At 39.8% G+C, this 18,919-nt stretch overlaps 1 protein-coding gene across 8 annotated transcripts in view; it reads right to left on the minus strand.

The window, feature by feature from the left end:
• MICAL2 (microtubule associated monooxygenase, calponin and LIM domain containing 2) overlaps nt 1-18,919 on the minus strand; it is a 256,381-nt gene that overhangs the window by 45,526 nt on the left and 191,936 nt on the right. For all 8 annotated transcript variants that reach the window (XM_033928312.1, XM_033928309.1, XM_033928311.1 and 5 more), the window contains 3 exons: nt 13,766-13,961; nt 2,954-3,123; nt 298-372 (listed from right to left, as the gene is read on the minus strand). In XM_033928312.1, the coding sequence (XP_033784203.1) occupies nt 298-372; nt 2,954-3,123; nt 13,766-13,961 (441 nt within the window). The remainder of the gene's footprint in view (nt 1-297; nt 373-2,953; nt 3,124-13,765; nt 13,962-18,919) is intronic.

An 18,919-nucleotide genomic window follows, 5' to 3' on the forward strand; every position in this document is an offset into this window, starting at 1 on the left:
GCAAAATGCCTCGCTAAAAATCCAGAAAATGTCGACTTCAAAAATTGGCACCTGGATGTCTCGGTGATTAGGACATCCAAGTGCCGACTTATGACAGTTTTTGGATGTCTTTATTATTTTTATTACGAGCCCCATATGCTTTATTTAAAGTAAGTGCATTTTTCAAAATTTATTTTCAGTGCTCTCTTATAAAACTCCGTAACATTTTCATTTAAAGGTAAACACACAAGTATGAATAGAAGAGATGAAAAGGATGCTATTAAAAGTAAGCACCACTGAGATAGAAAATATCCTTACCTGACGGTGTCTTTTCCCTCCATTTCTGGAACGTATTTGGTGTAGCAGAATGGAAACGATTAGCGCGATGTAGAGCTACAACAGGAAGGTAAAAGAGATTTCATCAATGTTCACACAGTACAGAAGCTGAAGTGAGGTTCAGAAATCAAGAGGCTCATTTTAGAGAGGAAGAAGAGGGCCATTCTTATTTCTGGATGGAACGAGTGGTGGATGGATGGAATAGCCGTCTAGTCAGTGGAGGCGTGGCCTAGTGCTTACAGCAGCTACCTCAGTACCCTGAGATTGCGAATTCAATTCTCACTGCAGCTCCTTGTGATTCTGGGCAAAATAAGTACCTGTCTAAGATATGTAAACTCTTTTGATTGTACCCAAACTGAAAAAAAAGTAGTATCAAGCCCCATCCCCTTTGGAAGCTAGGGGGGGGAGGGGAAAGGGGGAAGCAACCGAATTCAAGAAAGCCCTCAAGTCATAATCAACTGCCACGTCTCTCTTCCCTCCTATCCCTGGTCTTCTGATGTTGCCACCATCCAAAATTACATCTGTAGCCAATAATTAATTATGCATTTTGTGTGCAGATAAGACTAGAAAAAAAAAGATGAAAAATTCATCATGCATGCAATAAAATGGGGCCCCTAAATATAAAAACAAAATTAATTAAGATTGCATGGACGGTTCAAAATAAAAAAGGTTTTTGAATGCATCTATTTCTTGACAGGACTCTCCTTCAAGGAAGCAGATGAAAGCTTGGCTCTTCAACCATGCCTTTAATGGAAGAAGTAACTAACTTGCTAGTCACATACACAAGGAGGGACAATTAGTTGCAGGACATGGTTATCCACTCCTACCCTAGATGAGATTAAAATTTCCATAAAACACAATACAATGCATCAAAACTTGAATTTCATATGTAAATATAAAAGGTAATAAAGAAATAATACAAATAATACTCCATAATGCTATCATAAATACTACCGTAAAGACCCTATTTTCTAATCTCTGTTACTCTCTCTCTCTTATCTACATAGTTCTCCTTTGCTTACCCCCTATGCCATTATCTCTCAAACTGTGTGCCATGGCACAGTGGTGCACCCCATAGAGATTTCGGGTGTGTCAGAGATTTCAGAATTTTATTTTTAAAATACACTAGAATAGATGACATCTATGTCACGTAGGCAAGAGTCTGTGTGAGTAAGGATACTGATGCCTAGATAAGCATCATTCTTTGATGTGATTGGTCCTTGAAAACTAATGGTAAGTAATTTTAGCTTTATTTTTTTATGCAGTTGTTGCTTAAAGGCTTTGTTACCATTTGGATCTTCTTATCTTTGCAAACTTGGATTTTCAGCTCCGACAGAAATGAAAATGAAATTGAGAAAAAAAAAAAAAAGAGAGAGAACGACTGCAGAATGGTGGATTTGAAATGCGTGTTTGCTTGTCGACTATCGAGCCACTTTTTGAGTTAATGCGCTCTCAAAAATAAGCACATCCATTGCATTGATTAGCAATTCTATTCTATCTACTTTAGTTTCACCGTCATTACAATAATTATCCATACATAGTTTAAAGAACTTTAAATAAATAAAACTTTCAAATTAACCCCCTCCCCTTTTACAAAACCGTGCAAGAGGGTTTTAGCACTGGCCAGCGTGCTATATGCTCTGCGCTGCTCCAACGATCAGAGCATCAGAGCAGCGTGGAGCATTCAGTGTGCCAGCTGGTGCTAAAAACCTCTTGTGCGGTTTTGTAAAAAGGGGGTTCATTTTTGGGGTTGGTTTTGCAATTTTATAATGTGCCGCGAAAAACATTTGCTTCCGTTTAGTGTGCCGGAGCTAAAAAGTTTGAGAGACGCTGCCCTACGCTATCTATCGCAACGTCTTACCATACCATGCCATACTTTGTATTATAATCTGAATATCGTGTTACTGCTGTACTTGTCTATTGCTTATTTATATACCACATAATCCAAAGTTCTTGGCGGTTCACAAGCGTTTGAATTATTCTTATAGTGCACCACCTTGAGTGAACTCTTTCAAAAAAGCGGTAAATAAATTACGCAAACCTAAGACTTCTAGAAGCGCAGAAAAAGAAACGAGAAGCATAGACTTAATTGTCTGTTCTTGACACTAGAGGGCAACACTGTCTAACGTCTCCTACTTCGTGCTGCATTTCTCGTGTTCCCCATAATAACTGGGCTTAGTGCGCTCTATGTTCAAGTTCAAGGTATTTCATATACTGCACATATAAACCCAAAGTTAAAATCTAAGCGGTTTACAATGAATATAAATTGGGGAGGTAAAACAATGCTAAAAAACCCAAACTCCATTACATTTAAAGGAAAACCCAATAATGTTAGATTACAATAAAATTTGCGAGGGAAAGTGCCCCTTCTTTTTGGAGCTGGTGGAATCGTTTATATTCTTTGCCGTTCTGAACTCCTTTGGGAGGACAGGCTAAAACATCAAATAAATAAATAAATTGATCCTTGATCATGGCCTTGAAGACCTAACCTCTTGCCTTGAACACTTGGAAAGACGTCAATAATTTGATAAATACATTTTATAGGAACTATTGAGCAAAATCTAGAGGCTATAGATCACGATATCTTTGTTTCTGTATCAGCCTTACTGAATTGGTTCCAATATTAACATTTCCTTACCGCCGGCCGCTCTTGACATCATATCCCTCTTCTCCCACTGGATGTTGCCATTCATGGAAGCGTGTCTCTTCAGCAAAAGCTCGGGTGGTACAGGTTCAGGGGAAAAGGCCAATTCTTTGCTAGATCCAGAATTACAAAGATGATCGCAGCCATCTGACTCTATATCTGAGCTAGAAGAATCAACATGGAAATTAGTTGTAGCTTGTATTTCTTGAATGTATTAGCAATCTATTCAAACGGTCATCGTTTAATCATCTCAGATACCTGGACAAGGTCTCTGGAGAGCATGCAACAAAATCAGAGGTAATAAGCTTCGCTCTACCAATAATTTTTTTACAGCGTTGTGGAAATAATATAGTCTCCCTTTTATCAATCCGCTTTAGGGTTTTTTTTGTCACCGGTCGCTGCAGTAAAAGCTCCGACACTCATTGAATTCCTATGACAGTCAGAGTTTTTACTGCCGCGGCCGGCAATAAAAAAAAAAACACTACTGTAGCTTGAAAAAAGGGGATCATGGTGAACTTAATTCATCGCAGTGCATTCCTGGCTGACATCATGCAAGATATTGTCATGTATCCTATACATTAGAAAAATCAGGTATTCCAGAACATGAGTATCTGAAAACACAATCCAATGTTAATTCAGTCTACACAATTTTTAGATTCCAGGTAATCATCTATTTTTTCTTTAGAAAAGTGAATCATCATTGTGGCAACTTAACCTCACCATCAAATTTATTCTATTAAAGGCAATATTCTTTGGTTCTAAGCTGGGAAACTTTTGGAAATCAATTTGGGACCAAATTAATTGTTTATTAGACAATCCAGTGGCATTGTCATATGATACTGTGTTGTTTGGTAGGGCAATGAGAGCAAAAAGTCAAATTTCTTCAAATAATAACAAATTATTACTTATAATGACCAGGGTTGCCATTCAACAAATTACGTACAATTGGAAAAACTGGAGTAGACTAAACTATAATTTTTGGTGAAATTCTCTATGTCATATATATAAAATGGAAAGATATATTGCAATACAGCGAGGGTGTTTTAGAAAATTTCAAGATGTGTGGGAGCCATTAACAAAATATTGCAATGATTAAATGATTCTTTTCCCCTGATTTACAGGTTCAATTACGAGGGGGGAAGGAGGATAATTTTATTATTTTATTAAAGTATATTGTACATTGTATTTGATTATATAATAGGGAGGGTGGGAGTTAATAGCATTTTATGTCTACTCTTGATGACTATTAAGTGATATATTTATGATCTATTTGTTATATTATATTGATGTACTTATTGTACGTTTAAAAATGAATAAAGAATTTAAAAAAAAAAAAAAAAAGAAAAGTGAATCATCATTGTGGCAACTTCACCTCACCATCAAATTTCTTCCATTAAAGGCAATGTTCATTGGTTCTAAGCTGGGAAACTTCTGGACACGGGACGTGCTCAGTCTTGGAAAAAATATACTTTCAGAAGTGAAGGCCACAGAAAGGGTGCTTAGGAGACGCAACAGAAATGGACCAGAACATAACATAACACAAAAATGATTTCTATACCGCAATACCGCAAAGTTCTATGCGGTTTACAACATAGATTAAGAAAATTGCGCATAAGCAGTAAATGGAATAAATTAAGGGGTCCTTTCATTACAGCGTGCTAAGTGATTTAGCACATGCTAAAGATTAGTGCACGCTAAATGCTAAGGTGCCCATAGAATATAACGGATGCCTTAGCATTTAGCATGCGCTAAATTGGTTAGCGCACCTTAATAAAAGGAGCCCTAATTTCCTAAAAATCCTGCAAACAAGTACGTTTTCCATTGTCTCCTAAAATGCTGATATGAACAAGAAGTCGCTATCAGAAAATTCAAACCTTTTCCCCATAACGCAGCCTGATATGATAGAAGCCGTTGAAGGTATTTTTCTTTATATTGACCGACTAACAGAAGGAAAGGCAAATATGCGTGCATCGGGAGCGATTTGAATTCACAAACGCAAACGTATCCACAAGATGGGTGCCAGGCCGAACAGAAACTTATAACAAATGCAACCAAATTTAAAGTTCACCCGAGCCTCAACCGGCTACCAATGCAAATCACGAAAGTAAGGGGGGGGGGGGGGTGACATGATCAAACTTTTTTCAGATTAAAGATCAGTCGAACAGCAGCATTCTGGACTATGCGCAATCTACGCAGATTATTATTATTATTATTATTTTTTTGATAACCAGCAAAGTAGACAACGTTGCAATAGTCCAGCTGGCTCAAAACCAGTGACCATGCCAGTAATCCGAAAGATGAAACGTCAAAATATGCTCTAATAGTTCGCAATTTCCACAAAGATGAGCACCAAAGACTTGACTGCTATAAAGTAACTAAAGCACATTGCATGCTACAATGTAGCAAACATGGTTTCCCTCCCCCCTCCTTCATATTCAGCACCTATAAGTGCTTGACAGCACCTATAAGTGGAACACATTCTGAAATTCTTATCTGCCCCTGTCACCACGCTCATGTTTCCATGTCAGGCACAATGACCTATTTCTGAAGTATGCTGAGGCCCCAGAAATTATCTAAATAAATGATAAAACAGTCTATTCACTTTCCAGAGATGTCGTCACCAAGGTACTGTCCTGTACTGGATACATGTTGATTAAAAAGCAACAATAATCTTGGATTTGTGAACCTTCAGAAATCATTCAGCCAGTTTTTTCACTCCCAAATTGCTCAACATTTGAGAAAACATACTTTCAAGTCTGATCTACAGAGTACAGATCAATCGTCCATCAAGCCCAGTAGTCTGTTCTCATGGTGGCCAATCCAGGTCACTAGTATCTGGCCCAAACCCATGGAATAGCAATATTCCATGCTACCGATCCAGCGTAAACAATGGCTTCCCCCCGTTTTTGTCAATAACAGACTATGGACTTTTCCTCCAGGAACTTGTCCAAACCTTTCTTAAAACCAGCTACGCTATCCGCTCTTACCACAACCGCTGGCAATGCGTTCCAGAGCTTAACTATTCTCTGAGTGGGAAAAAAAAAAAATTTCCTCCTATTGGCTTTCAAAGTATTTCCCTGTAACTTCATCGAGTGTCCCCCTAGTCTTTGTACCTGTTCTACTCCGCTCCGGATTTTGTAGACTTCAATCATATCTCCCCTCAGCCGTCTCTTTTCCAAGCTGAAGAGCCCTAACCGTTTTAGTCTTTCCTCATACGAGAGGAGTTCCATCCGCTTTACCATCTTGGTCGCTCTTCTTTGAACCTTTTCTAGCGCCACTATATCTTTCTTGAGATAAGGCAATATTATTACTGCTGCTCCTCCCCCCTCTCCCCGTTTTTCTTTTGACTATTGAAGTCATGCAAGTACATGAGAAATCACGTTAGATTCTAGTAGGCATCTTGCAATGATGCCACATTAGAATTCTGGCTCCACTAGAGGTCCTCAATTCTAATCCTTAAGAACTCACCTCACCAGCCTGGTTTTCAGAAGCTCCATATTACAATATGCATGAAATGTTTCTACGTACTGTTTCTAGCATATTAAAAGACTTTTCCTGGATATTTAATATTTGCCTACAATTAACCCTGGGCATGCAAACATCTCTCAGGCATAGTCATTGTGGATATTCAGTAAAGCAGGCTGGCCAGCAGGACTGGGTTAGATTTCACAGAATTGGTTTTATCATCTCGGGGCCGATGTAATAAGAACGTGCTGAGACCCCGCATAAAAATATTTTTGCCTAGGTTTTTACACTTCCGTGTTAACTTTTCACACTACTGCAGTATAAGAAAGTCAGGTTGAAAATGCTGGGGCTGTTCTTCCTGGAAAAGCGGAGACTTAGAGTAGACATGATAGAAACCTTCAAAATCCTGAGGGGCATAGAGAAGGTGGACAGGGACAGATTCTTCAGACTGTGGGGAACCACAAGTACAAGGGGTCACTCGGAGAAATTGAGAGGGGACAGGTTTAGAACAAATGCTAGGAAGTTCTTTTTTACCCAGAGGGTGGTGGACACATGGAACGCGCTTCCGGAGGTTGTGATAGGCCAAAGCACATTACAGGGTTTCAAGGAAGGTTTAGATAGGTTCCTAAAGGATGAGGGGATTGAGGGTTACAGATAGATGTAGAGGTAGGTTACAGAAATGGTCAGGAACCACTTCACAGGTCACAGACCTGATGGGCCGCCGCGGGAGCGGACCGCTGGGCGTGATGGACCTCTGGTCTGACCCAGTGGTGGCAACTTCTTATGTTCTTATGAGATGAGCAGGGCACAAAGCTACAAGAACTGTGTTAAATTAATGCTGGAGTCCATTTTATTTCCATTTTAACTTCAGTGGCTGATGGATGTCATCTTAACACTTCTAACCACTGAAATAATCTAATCTAATCTGATCTTTGGTTTATAGACCGGGTCATCTCCCGATGGAGCTCGACTCGGTTCACATATAATTAAGACTAGAGTACGTAGCAGAAAACATAGGAGAAGGAAGAACTAATGAAAAACTAAAGTACATAAGAAAAGCATAAGAAAAATAACTATAATATTATCATTTCGTTGAGGCTGTAGTTAAACCATTTAAAAATTGTGAGAACAAAGTTTACAAAATAATTGCAGCTGGCCTAAAAGCCTAATGGAGTCAGGAAGCTCATTCCAGATCTCTACAAACTGGAAAACAAAAGATCGACTGAGCTTCCCAGCAGATTTAATTCCCTTAAAGGAAGGGAAGGCTAACTTATATCTTTGTGTGTTTATCAAATGGCAAAGTCTAAGGGGATTCCAACATAAGGGGACAAAAGGATCAAATATTCCATAGAGAAGCTTGAAGATTATGCATGCGCATTTAAACTGGATCCTAAAGCGAACTGGGAGCCAGTGAAGCTTGATCAACAAAGGGGAAACATGATCATACTTTCGTTTCCCAAAAAGTGAACTTAGCTGCAGTATTCTGTATTAACTGAAGTCGTTTTAGACTGCTCTGCTTAATGCCCAGATAAACTGAGTTACAATAATCTAGCTGAGAAAGCACAGTGGATTGTATCAATACTGAGAAATGTTCTTGATGGAATAGTGATCTGATCTTCCTCAACATGCGCAGACTAAAAAAACACTCTCTCTGCTCCAATCTCAATAGATCTGAGACCTTTCAAGGCAAAGGAGACATTGTGTCAGGACTCCCAGGGCAGGGGAGACCCTGCCATGGAACCAGAGCCTCACATGCTAACACTCCAAGCCAGTAAACCCCCTTCTTCCATTCTAAAATACTTCCCACCCCACTCTGCCATACCCTCACCATCATCTACCTATCTACCATTTCCCATATAATAGGTTAAGTGGGTGGCTGGGAGAGCTAGGTAGGTGAGGATACATGTCAGCGGAGGGTGGATAGGGGTCTGGGGGGTCCTGAACTCAGGACACCCAAATGCTGGTGCCCTAGAATCAGAATTCTAGGACTAATGACCTTGGGCCAAGGGGAACTCAGATCTTTGGTAGCTGACTTTTCAACTTCCGATTCACTCCAGTGCAATGTCAATTGGAAGTTAAAACTTTACTTCACCCCAATAGGGATGAAGTAAATATTCAGAGCTAAGCAGGAAGTGAAAATAAACTGCACTAAAATTTATCATATTTTATTGCTTCAGAAGAAATTCCAGGTTTATTTAATACTTGGTATACCGCCCATCATGGAACATCTAAGCGGCTTACAAACAATAAATAAAAAGGGAACAAGTAAATTTAGAGGAAATATTTTTTTCAGTCAGAGAATAGTTAAGCTCTGGAGCGCATTGCCAGAGGTTGTGGTAAGAGCAGAGTGCGTAGCTGGTTTTAAGAAAGTTTTGGACAAGTTCCTGGAGGAAAAATCCATAGTCTGTTATTGAGAAATACATGGTGGAAGCCACTGCTTGCCATGGATCGGTAAACATGGAATGTTGATAGTATCTGGGATTTTATATAGAATCTTGCTATTCTAAGAGGATTCCGCATGGAATGTTGCTACTCTTTGGGGTTCTGGAATGTTGCTACTCCATGGGTTTTGGCTAGGTACTAGGGGTCTGGACTGGCCACCCTGAGAATGGGCTGCTGGGCTTGATGGACCATTGGTCTGACCCAGAAAGATTATTCTTATATTCTTAGGATCTCAATGCATAAAATGGGATCCTGGGTGAAAATAGCTTAACGTCTGGTAAATTAATTCAATGTCATGGTAGCCTCAGCCAACCAATTTTGTGCCCACGCTAAATATTAAACACTAGAAGGTAATATTAGCAAAAGCAGCATCCCAAAGAGGCTTGAATATAGATTTGCACTAAAGAAGCAAGCTGGAGAAGGTTAGAGATGGCGGAATAACTCTCATATACCATCCCTTCGTATAGGTTACCAGCTCTTCTCTTCCTATAGCTCAATTGCATCAGTTTTGCACAGCTGAAATTAACAGGGATGTGTGAGGACAAATATTCAGCTGGGAGCAGAATAATACTTCCTTTATTCGCAGAGGGATTATCTCCTGTTTGCAGCTGGAACCTGTACAAACTTTTTATTCACTACTAAACAAGGGGCAGCCATTTGATTAATCAGTCTGTCAACTAAACATTTTCATTGGCACACGATCTATGTGAAAGAAGAGTTTCCAGTCTACACTCAACTGAATATTTATTTCAACAGCTGTTAAATTCTTGCCCGACAGGTTCAGGGGATTTTCTCCGGACTTGTTTCTAAAGCAGATTTTTGCATGAAAATTTGATTTCCTGTTACATAGGGAGCATTTTTAAACCCTGTCCACGAGTTATTTTTCAGCTGCAGATTTTACACCGAGTTTCACAGAGAAAGTACGTTCATACTTTTGGTTCACAAATACCTAGGGTTACCAGATTTTACGTCGGTAAAATCCAAATCCCCATAGACCCACCCCCAGGCTTGCCCATTTCCACCTATCCCCGCTCCGTTACTCCCCAGCTCCGCCCTCAGCCCCACCCCCGCTGCCTGTCCATCTGGCAGGAAGGCACGTGCAGATGTGATGCGATGACATCACACATGTGCGTGTGCATGTGACATCACCGCACCGCATCCACGCGTGTGCAGACGCTCCCTCCCGACGCGATTTATTTTCGGACAAAGTGCCGGGTTTTGAAAAACCGCCCAGACCCCCCCCCTCCCCCCCGACATGCCCTCAAAAGGAGGACATGTCCGGGGAAAATCCGGACCTCTGGTAACCCTACAAATACCTACGGCTCTTTGCAGCTCTCGTCCGTTGAGGGGACTTAGATCTGAAAATAAAATCTACATGCGTTACTCGTCCGTCCCAAAGTAAAATCACGTTAGGAATATGAAATTTTCAGATGGTCAGTTTACATAGGTATGTCAAATTTTATTGTAATACTGAGGCACAGTATATATACTATGGGGTCGAAATTCAGTTAACAGTGCTCAGCATTTTGCCGACTACCACCAGTGCTACACTTGGAAATTCAATGCTGGGCCATGTTTGGGTACAGCATTGAATTTCTGGGTTTACAGAGCTGGCAAAAAAAACAGCTGGTTAAGCGCAATATTCAGTATTTACCCCCTCCCCCCCCCCCCCCCCCCCCCCCAAATAGCTGGTTTTCAGTTGGGTGCAATCCGGGCATTTTCAGCGACAGTATCTGGTTAAGTGCTGCCCAAAAAAAAGCCTGGTTAGCCCCACAGAAGCGATTTAATCTGCTGCACTTAGACTACTGCAATTCACTACTCTCAAGCCTTCCGCTTAGCCATCTCGCTCCCCTCCAGTCTGTCCAGAATTCAGCTGCACGACTCGTATTCTGGGAGAGCCGCCATGCTCACATTGCCCCTCTCCTAGGGTCACTTCATCGGCTTCCCATCTGTTTCCGAATACAATTCAAACTCCTCCTACTGACCTACAAATGCACTCGCTCGGCTGCCCCTCACTCTCTCTCTTCACTTATCTCCCCCTATGATCCCTCCCCGTGGGCTCTGCTCAGCTGGTAAGTCCCTGCTATCTGTGCCCAACTACAGACTCCATCCCTTCTGCCTTGCTGCTCCATATGCTTGGAACAAGCTGCCCCAAATCCCTACAGCGGGCTCCATCCTTAGCAGTGTTCAAGGCCCAGTTTCTAAGCCCACCTCTTTGAGCGTGCTTTCGACTCCTAACTCCTCTCATCTTGGGTTCTGTATCCCCAACCCTATATGTCTTTCATGTCTGTCCAAGTTAGATTGTAAGCTCTTCTGAGCAGGGACAGTTTATAAATGTCAAAATGTACAGCGCCGTGTACGCCTTTCAGCGTTATATAAGTGATAAGTAGTAGTAAATTACTTTAAATATCAACCACTATATGACTATTCTTTTTTTTTTTTTTATAACGTTACGATTATTAAAAGAGTGGCACTGTGATAATCCAATAAAAATAAAAGCTCGTTAAAAGAAAAATTACACAGAATAAATTACACATTTTGGTGGGCAAATGTGTGTACCACATATAAATATGAGAGAATGCAGAATGTACGGAGTTTAGTAGTTCATTTAAAAAAGTGTGGAGCCCATTGACTACATTTGTTACCTCGCAATATAGGTCATATATCTCTCATTTTCTTAGATTTCCTTACACATCCAGGGTGGGTAGGTAGGGGAAGGAAATGTATTTTGAGGATTAAAATTACTTAATTATAATATTGTGATCACATCTTTTGTCATATTGTATTAATAATTGGGAGGAGGGTGGGAGAAAATGATTGTTTTATGTATTACTTGTGTAGTTAATAGTGCGTTTTATGCTGTATTTTATGTTCAATTAATTGTATTGTACTGTCAAAGTTTGAAAATCAATAAAGATAAAAAAAAAAAACACCACATTTTATTGGGCTAACAAATGTTGGCTTTTAAGCTACTAAGGTTCCTTCTAGCCTCAGAAGTCCATAACAGGTGTGTGATTTAAAGTTCTTGAGCGGTCCAAACAGTTACCGTTATTTTAGTTGATATGCCGCAATTGCTAAGAAGAATTCCCAAATCAAAACGGTGTACAATAATAAAACCAGAGATAAAAACGAACTAATAAGTAAAAATAGAACAAACGGGGTCCAGTAACCTAAACTTGGAAAGAAACAAGACACAAGTAGGTTCACAAGGGGAGGGAAGAACATAAAGGGAAACAAAGAAGGCTAGAAGGGATGGAGAAAAAAGAAAAGATAATTTTTTGTGTTGACCATAGAGCAGCGTCTCGCAAACTTTCCAGCCGGTGGCACACAAAAGTGTGTTAGGGCACTGAGCTGGTGTTAGTTCTAGAAGTGTAGCGCAGGTTTAGCGTGCGCTAAAATCCTGCGTGTGCTACAAACGCTAGTGCACCTTAGTAAAAGGAGCCCTAAATCTAATGCCCCGGCCGGAAGGCACCTGGATGTGCACAGAGGCCCGCAACCCACTTCGGTGGAGGGATCCAGGAGGTGCAGGGACAGACGCCGGCTAGGAAGAGAGTCATCCACGCCGGCTGACTTCCTACAGGACATACCTCTCGTCGTGAGAGGCACGTGCTATAGGGAGTCAGCAGGCGCGGATGACTCTACCCTCCTCGCCAGTGTGTCGCAGCACGCTTTAAATCTCAGGAGGCGCACTGGTGGGCCGTGGCACGCAGTTTACGATACACTGCCGTAGAGGATAAATCTACAAGGAATAAGATTCAAATGCCTTTATAAAGTAGTAGGCTTTAAAACTGTGATTTAAAGTTCTTAAGTGATTTTTACGACCTTAAGTATAGCTTGCAATGTAGACGGGTTGATATTGATTAGGAACAGCTTTGTGTTTAGAACTTGAGGCAATTTATCCTGTAAAATAATACAGGGGATGGAATAGCTCCTCTATGAAGACCAGCTAAATAGGTTAGGATTCTTCATCTCGGAGAAGGGACAACAGAAGAGATACAATAGAAGTCTATAAAATCATGAGTAGGGAGGAACGAGTAAACAGGAAGTGATCACTAAACAGGAAGTGATTATTTACCCTTTCAAACAGCACTAAGACAAGAGGACACACCATAACACAAATAGGTAGCACATTTAAAACAAACTATAGTATTTTTCACTTGATGCGTATTTAAGCTGTGGAATTTGTAGCTAGAAAAGAGCCCAGGTAGTTAGAATAGTTGATTTTTAATAGAGTTTAGATGAGTTCCTGGAAGAAAAGTCAATAAACCATTATTAACCACACAGGCTTGGGAAACCACTACTTATCTCTGGAAATGATCCTGTTGGGTTCTTTTGATCTCGATTGGCCACTGTCAACACGGGATGCTGGGCTCATAGGACTTTTGGCTCAGTTACTTGTTTTTATAATGACATTCTGTAATCAGTGAGTAATATGATCTCTGTGGATTTGTTAGTCCTCTTTTAATCAAGCAGGAAACCTGAGTAAGTTTGATTTTTTTATTTTTTTTTTTTGCAAAGGTTCATGTTGCGCTTGCAATGTTACCTGAAAGGAACGTTATTAACTAGTAGAAAGCTTTACTTATTTGTTCAATTTTCTATACCGTTCTCCCCAGGGAGCTCAGAACTGTTTACATGAATTTATTCAGATACTCAAGCATTTTCCCTGTCTGTCCCAGTGGGCTCACAATCTATCTAATGTACCTGGGGCAATGGGGGGATTAAGTGACTTGCCCAGGGTCACATGGAGCATCGTGGGATTTTGAACCCTCAACCTCAGGGTATGGAGGCTATAACTCTAACCATTGCACCACACAATCCTTGTATGTTGTAGGTCCCACGTGTTTTAAGTTTTAGGAGCTCTCTGTGGTGGGAAATGTTGTATATTAATAAGTAAATTACCTGCTTCCATCACTGGCTACCATGACCCGAACAGCTAACAGGTTGTGCTCTGTTATGGCTTCCTCTGGGACAACCTTCACAGATGTCCATTCTGAAGATGCATCTGCAGAGGAGAATCCACTTTCAAGGTCGTAGTGTTCCAGAACATTCTTGGACTTCTTGGGGGAGGTAATTTCATCTAACTGCCAAAAACAATCTAACAGGTATAACAAAGGTGAATACACTTGATAGTACCGCATTCCTTGAATATGCAAACATTTTTATGAAAAAGATTCAGAAGGAAAATACCAATAAGGTAGATACTTTCATACAAGCTATACTTCCTGAAATGTCTTAATTTTTTTTTTTTTTTAAATAGTGAATTTAGGGTGTAATTTTATAAGAGGGTATGTAGGTGAGATGTCCAAAAAGGCATCTAATTTAAACCTATTTTATAAAGGCATAATAATGATGAAATGGTAAACCTGACATCAACAAAAATAAACATCACTAATTTTTATATATAAGACCTCAGTGATGGTTATTTTTGTTGATGGTGGGTTTACCAGTCATTATATATTTATTAAAATTTCAGATTCCTGACAGAGAATTATAGATTAGCAAAAAATGCACACAAAAAAAATAAAATAAAAAGAGGTATACCCAATACAACAAACAAAAAAACCTAATTTGTAGAAATCTCCTTGTATTATGTATATCTGGTTAAAAAAATGTAAGTTCCAAAAATTTTAATTGATTCTCAAAGAGAAATTAAGTAGAGGGAACTTGCTGCAAGGTGAAATAACCGAGTAGAACCTCGTAAGTCATGCCCTTGAGTGAAAATCTATAAACAGGTCTGCCGCGACATCATGTTTTCTCCTTGAGTAATTTTAAAATATATCACAAATCTCATATCATTTTTGTAATAGTTTTTAAACGATCTGTTTAAATCAAGGAGACGTCTTTTGAATAATCGTCAAAGCTGAAACATAACATACCACCAGATTTCTAGGCCGCATAACCATAAGTTCAATGCAGTTTACAAATGAAAAAGTTACAAAAGACACAATAATATCTATTCAGTCAGGTGTTTTGAAGAGAGGTTTTCAACTGATTTCTAAAATGTTCATAGGAGCAAGATGTAAGCAATAACAATTTAAATTCTTTGTCATGAATGGCTGCTTGGTATGAAAGTGTATGATCGAGAAATGTCTTGCTTTTACAACTCTGCACAGATGGGAAAACGAAGAAGGCATATAAGCTGCTACAAGGAAACTATTGGATAAATAAAGAGGAGCTGAAATCAATTGTCCACTCAATCAATAATTTTATTAACATATAAAGATTTGCAGAAGTCACTTAACTGTTATTATTGCCGTGGTTTAAAAACTACTCAGAGTTCTCTGTTTTATTTCTTCATCAAAGATATACTCCACAATACTGTGTCGTGTGCAAGAGAAACAGCTTCTTTTCCTTGCTCGGGTATGTTGTCAAGGACTCGGATAAGTTATAATGAACACCAGAAAAAAAAGAGACACTTGTAACTACTTGTCTTCTAAATGTTCAACCAGTGTTTATCAGGTGCTCAAAACACTTTACCGTTGAGACCGTGAATGTGGATTTGTCCCACTATCAAGTATCTCTTTGCTTAACCATTGAAGAGTCTTCTACTGGAACTGAAGATGTTAGTAACAAAGATCTCTGTTGACCTAAAGTACGTTTATATGCCTTTTTGATGATTGGTCTGGGATATCCACATTCCTCAGATCTCTCCCACATTGGTAAAGCACGCTCTTTAAATTCATCCCTGATAGTATACAATCTATGCAATCTTACAAATTGCCCGACTGGAAGGTTGTCTTTAAGATGTCTTGGATGAAACGAATCATATTGCAGCAAATTGTTTCTATCTGTGGGCTTTTGAAAAATAGTAGCAATGAACCTAGATGTTTGTAAGGTTATAGTGATATCCGCAAAAAGATATTGTGTGCGAGTTTTTCGTGAAAGTAAATTGTAAATTTTCATCGCAGCCATTCAGCCGTTGAGAAAATTCCATTAGAGATTCATAAGATGCAGACCACATCATGAAAATATCATCGATATATCATTTCCGTAGAAAAATGGATTCAAAGAACACTGAGGGATACAAAACATTACCTTCAAATGCACTTACATATAGACAGGCAATAGTGGGAACCATAGTGGCTCCAATTGCAACATCCTTGACCTGCATATAAAAAGACTGATCAAACGGAAAATAAGTTTTAGCCAAAGCAATATGAGCTATAGTCACTAAAACTTCAGTATTTATCTTGATAATTTCAACAATAAATAACATTGTGCACCTGTGGTGTCTTTTTAGGATACTCTTTCCTTCTAAAACTATACTATTTAGGTATACAGTACTGTATTCCAGATGGAAATGTTGGACCATGTAGGTTGCTTTATGCAACAGATGTAACAGACTGTCTTTTTTTGTTGTTGAAAATATGAGGGATGATTGAAAAGTATCGAGACTGCCTCCGTTTTTCGTTCAAGAAGCAGATGTGGCAACACTGTGCTGGTTCTTCTGAAGCTCATAGATGTTCTGGCCCTGCAGTTGAACCGCTGTAGTCTTCATTGTTGGGTCACAGGGAGAGGAAGAACTTTGTACATTTCGTCAAGGCAGATGAGGAAGACATGTCTGTGAGACACGGCTAATTGGTTCACCACCATATCCTTGCCTTAACATTTCAAGAGTTTCATTACTGCTCTTTCCAAGTTTAACACAAAATTCAATCACACACCTCTGAGGTACCATCACAGACACGTCCTCCTCATCTCCCATGACGAAACGCACGAAGTTGTGGCCCAACAATGAAGACTACGGCAGTCCAACTGCAGGTTCAGAAATGTCGATGTATGAGCTTCAGAAGAATCAGCACAGCGTTGCCAGGTCTACTTCTTGGAAAGAAAAACCAGAGGCCATCTCGTTACGTTTTAAACAGTCCTGTGGAGTGGTAGGCTAAGTCCTAGACCGGTTTCGGGATCAGAACATGCATGTTTTGCTACCACTGTCAGTCCACTGCCATTTTTTGAAGACAAGAAACTGATTTGGGTTAGGAAGAATTTTCTGGAAGTACTGCAGCTAGTACAGCTGCCAGTGGGGTGTATCCTTCTGCAGAGCAGTATAGCCAGGAACAACTGGGCAGACTAGATTGGCCAATTAGTCCTTTCTGCCATCAACTACTCTTGCTACTGTCATCTAATCTAATCTTCCATTTGTGAGTCGCACATACCTAGACAGGCTCAAGGCGACAGATCAAAGAGGAAGGGAAAGTTGTAGGGGAAGGGGCCATGAAGAAGCAAGAGAAGGGACCCAGAAGTAGGGGGTGCTATACAAAAGCTAAGACAGTTAATTGTCAAAGAGGTGAGTCTTCAGGTTTTTTCTGAATGTGATGTAGTTTCTCTCTTTCTGATAGCTTCAGGTAGGTCATTCCAGGTTTTTATACCCAAATAAGTTAACATAGAGTGGAAAATTTGCTTGTAGTGAAGGTATTTTATGGATGGCAGGTTCAGTTGGATTCTGTTAAGGATTCTTTTTGATGTTGACCAAACAGTAGAGAATAATTGGATGAGAGGAGCTGCTGAGTTTCCGTATAGATTCTGGTGTAGGATACATGATGATTTGAAAATTATTCGGGATGTTATTGGGAGCCAATGGTGGCTAAGTCCTGGGGACTGCATTTTTTTTCATGTCTACTGAAACAGAATATTTTTCAACACAGAGAGCTGATGTTTCTGTATCCCATCCACATATTGTTGATAAGGTGGCATACGCCGTCCATAACTTGTAGGAGTGGAAACAGAAGTAGAGGAGGGGAGCAAATCTGCTCCAGCTTACCTTTGTCATTGCACTGATGTAGTGTATTGGGTGTAAGGTTCTAAGAGCCTTTCACCATGATGTCTCCACAGTTTACCAAATTTTGTGAGAACCTATAAAACTGGTGAAAGTCAGGGAATCTGAAAATGGTTTGAACCTGAACCAAATACTACTGATCTCAAGTAAACCCCAAGACCTGTCAGAAAGAGCCAAGTCAGGGTTTAATCTCCGTTCATCGGGCAAGCCCCTCTTATCTGTACCCTTCTCTTCCACTGCCAACTCCAGACTCCGTCCCTTCTTTCTTGCCGCACCGTATGCCTGGAACAGGCTGCCTGAATCGATACGTCGTGCTCTATCCCTAGCAGTATTCAAATCCGAGCTAAAAGCCCGCTTTTTTGAACCGGTTTTCAACTCTTAACTCCCACTCCTAGACCCAGTATCACTTCCTCTACCATAATCTCCCCAACCCTGAAATGTCCTGTCTAAATTAGACTGTAAGCTCTTCTGACAGGGACTGTCTATTTTATGTTAAAACGTACAGCGCTTCGTACGCCTTTCAGTGCTATAGAAATAATAAGTAGAATAATAATGTCCTTCCTCATATAAAAAAATATTACATGCGAGAAAATGGTCTGCTATCTTGGAGCCACTAAGCTATCAGATAGATGCTTTTTTTTTTTTTTTTTTTTAGAATGGAACCGCTGTTTTAATAAAACCATATGTGAGTGCTTATCCTGTCTGATTCACTGAAATTGGCAGGAAGTAATCCAGAACACACTTTCTTCATACTGGAATGATGTCAGATATCCAAGAATGAATCAAACACTAATGTGTCACAGACATTCCATAACCACATAGCTACGCACAAGAAGATAGTCTAAAAAGATAGCTTAATTAGTCAACAGAAGGTATATCTTCTACTGTTTATATATATGCTAATCATCCTAGCTTTGGGCTGAAGATCACCATATCATAAAAAAACATTCACAACCTTACTGAGATATTAATAAACCAAATATGGTTAAGAATAATTATATATGTAACAATTGTTATTTATTTTAAAAATTTATATTCAGCATATCCTGAAATTCTATGCAGATTCAAAAAATAAAATAAAATCCAAAATTATTAAAGACACACAGATAACAAGTTATAACCTTACAACTACCAAAGACACTTTAAGAACATAAGAACATAAGAAGTTGCCTCCGCTGAGGCAGACCAGAGGTCCATCTTGCCCAGCGGTCCGCTCCCGCGGTGGCCCATCAGGCCCATTGCCTGAGCAATGGTCCCAGCCTATCCCTATAACCTAC

Source organism: Geotrypetes seraphini, chromosome 19 (genome assembly GCF_902459505.1).
Source record: "Geotrypetes seraphini chromosome 19, aGeoSer1.1, whole genome shotgun sequence".
NCBI lineage: Eukaryota > Metazoa > Chordata > Amphibia > Gymnophiona > Dermophiidae > Geotrypetes > Geotrypetes seraphini.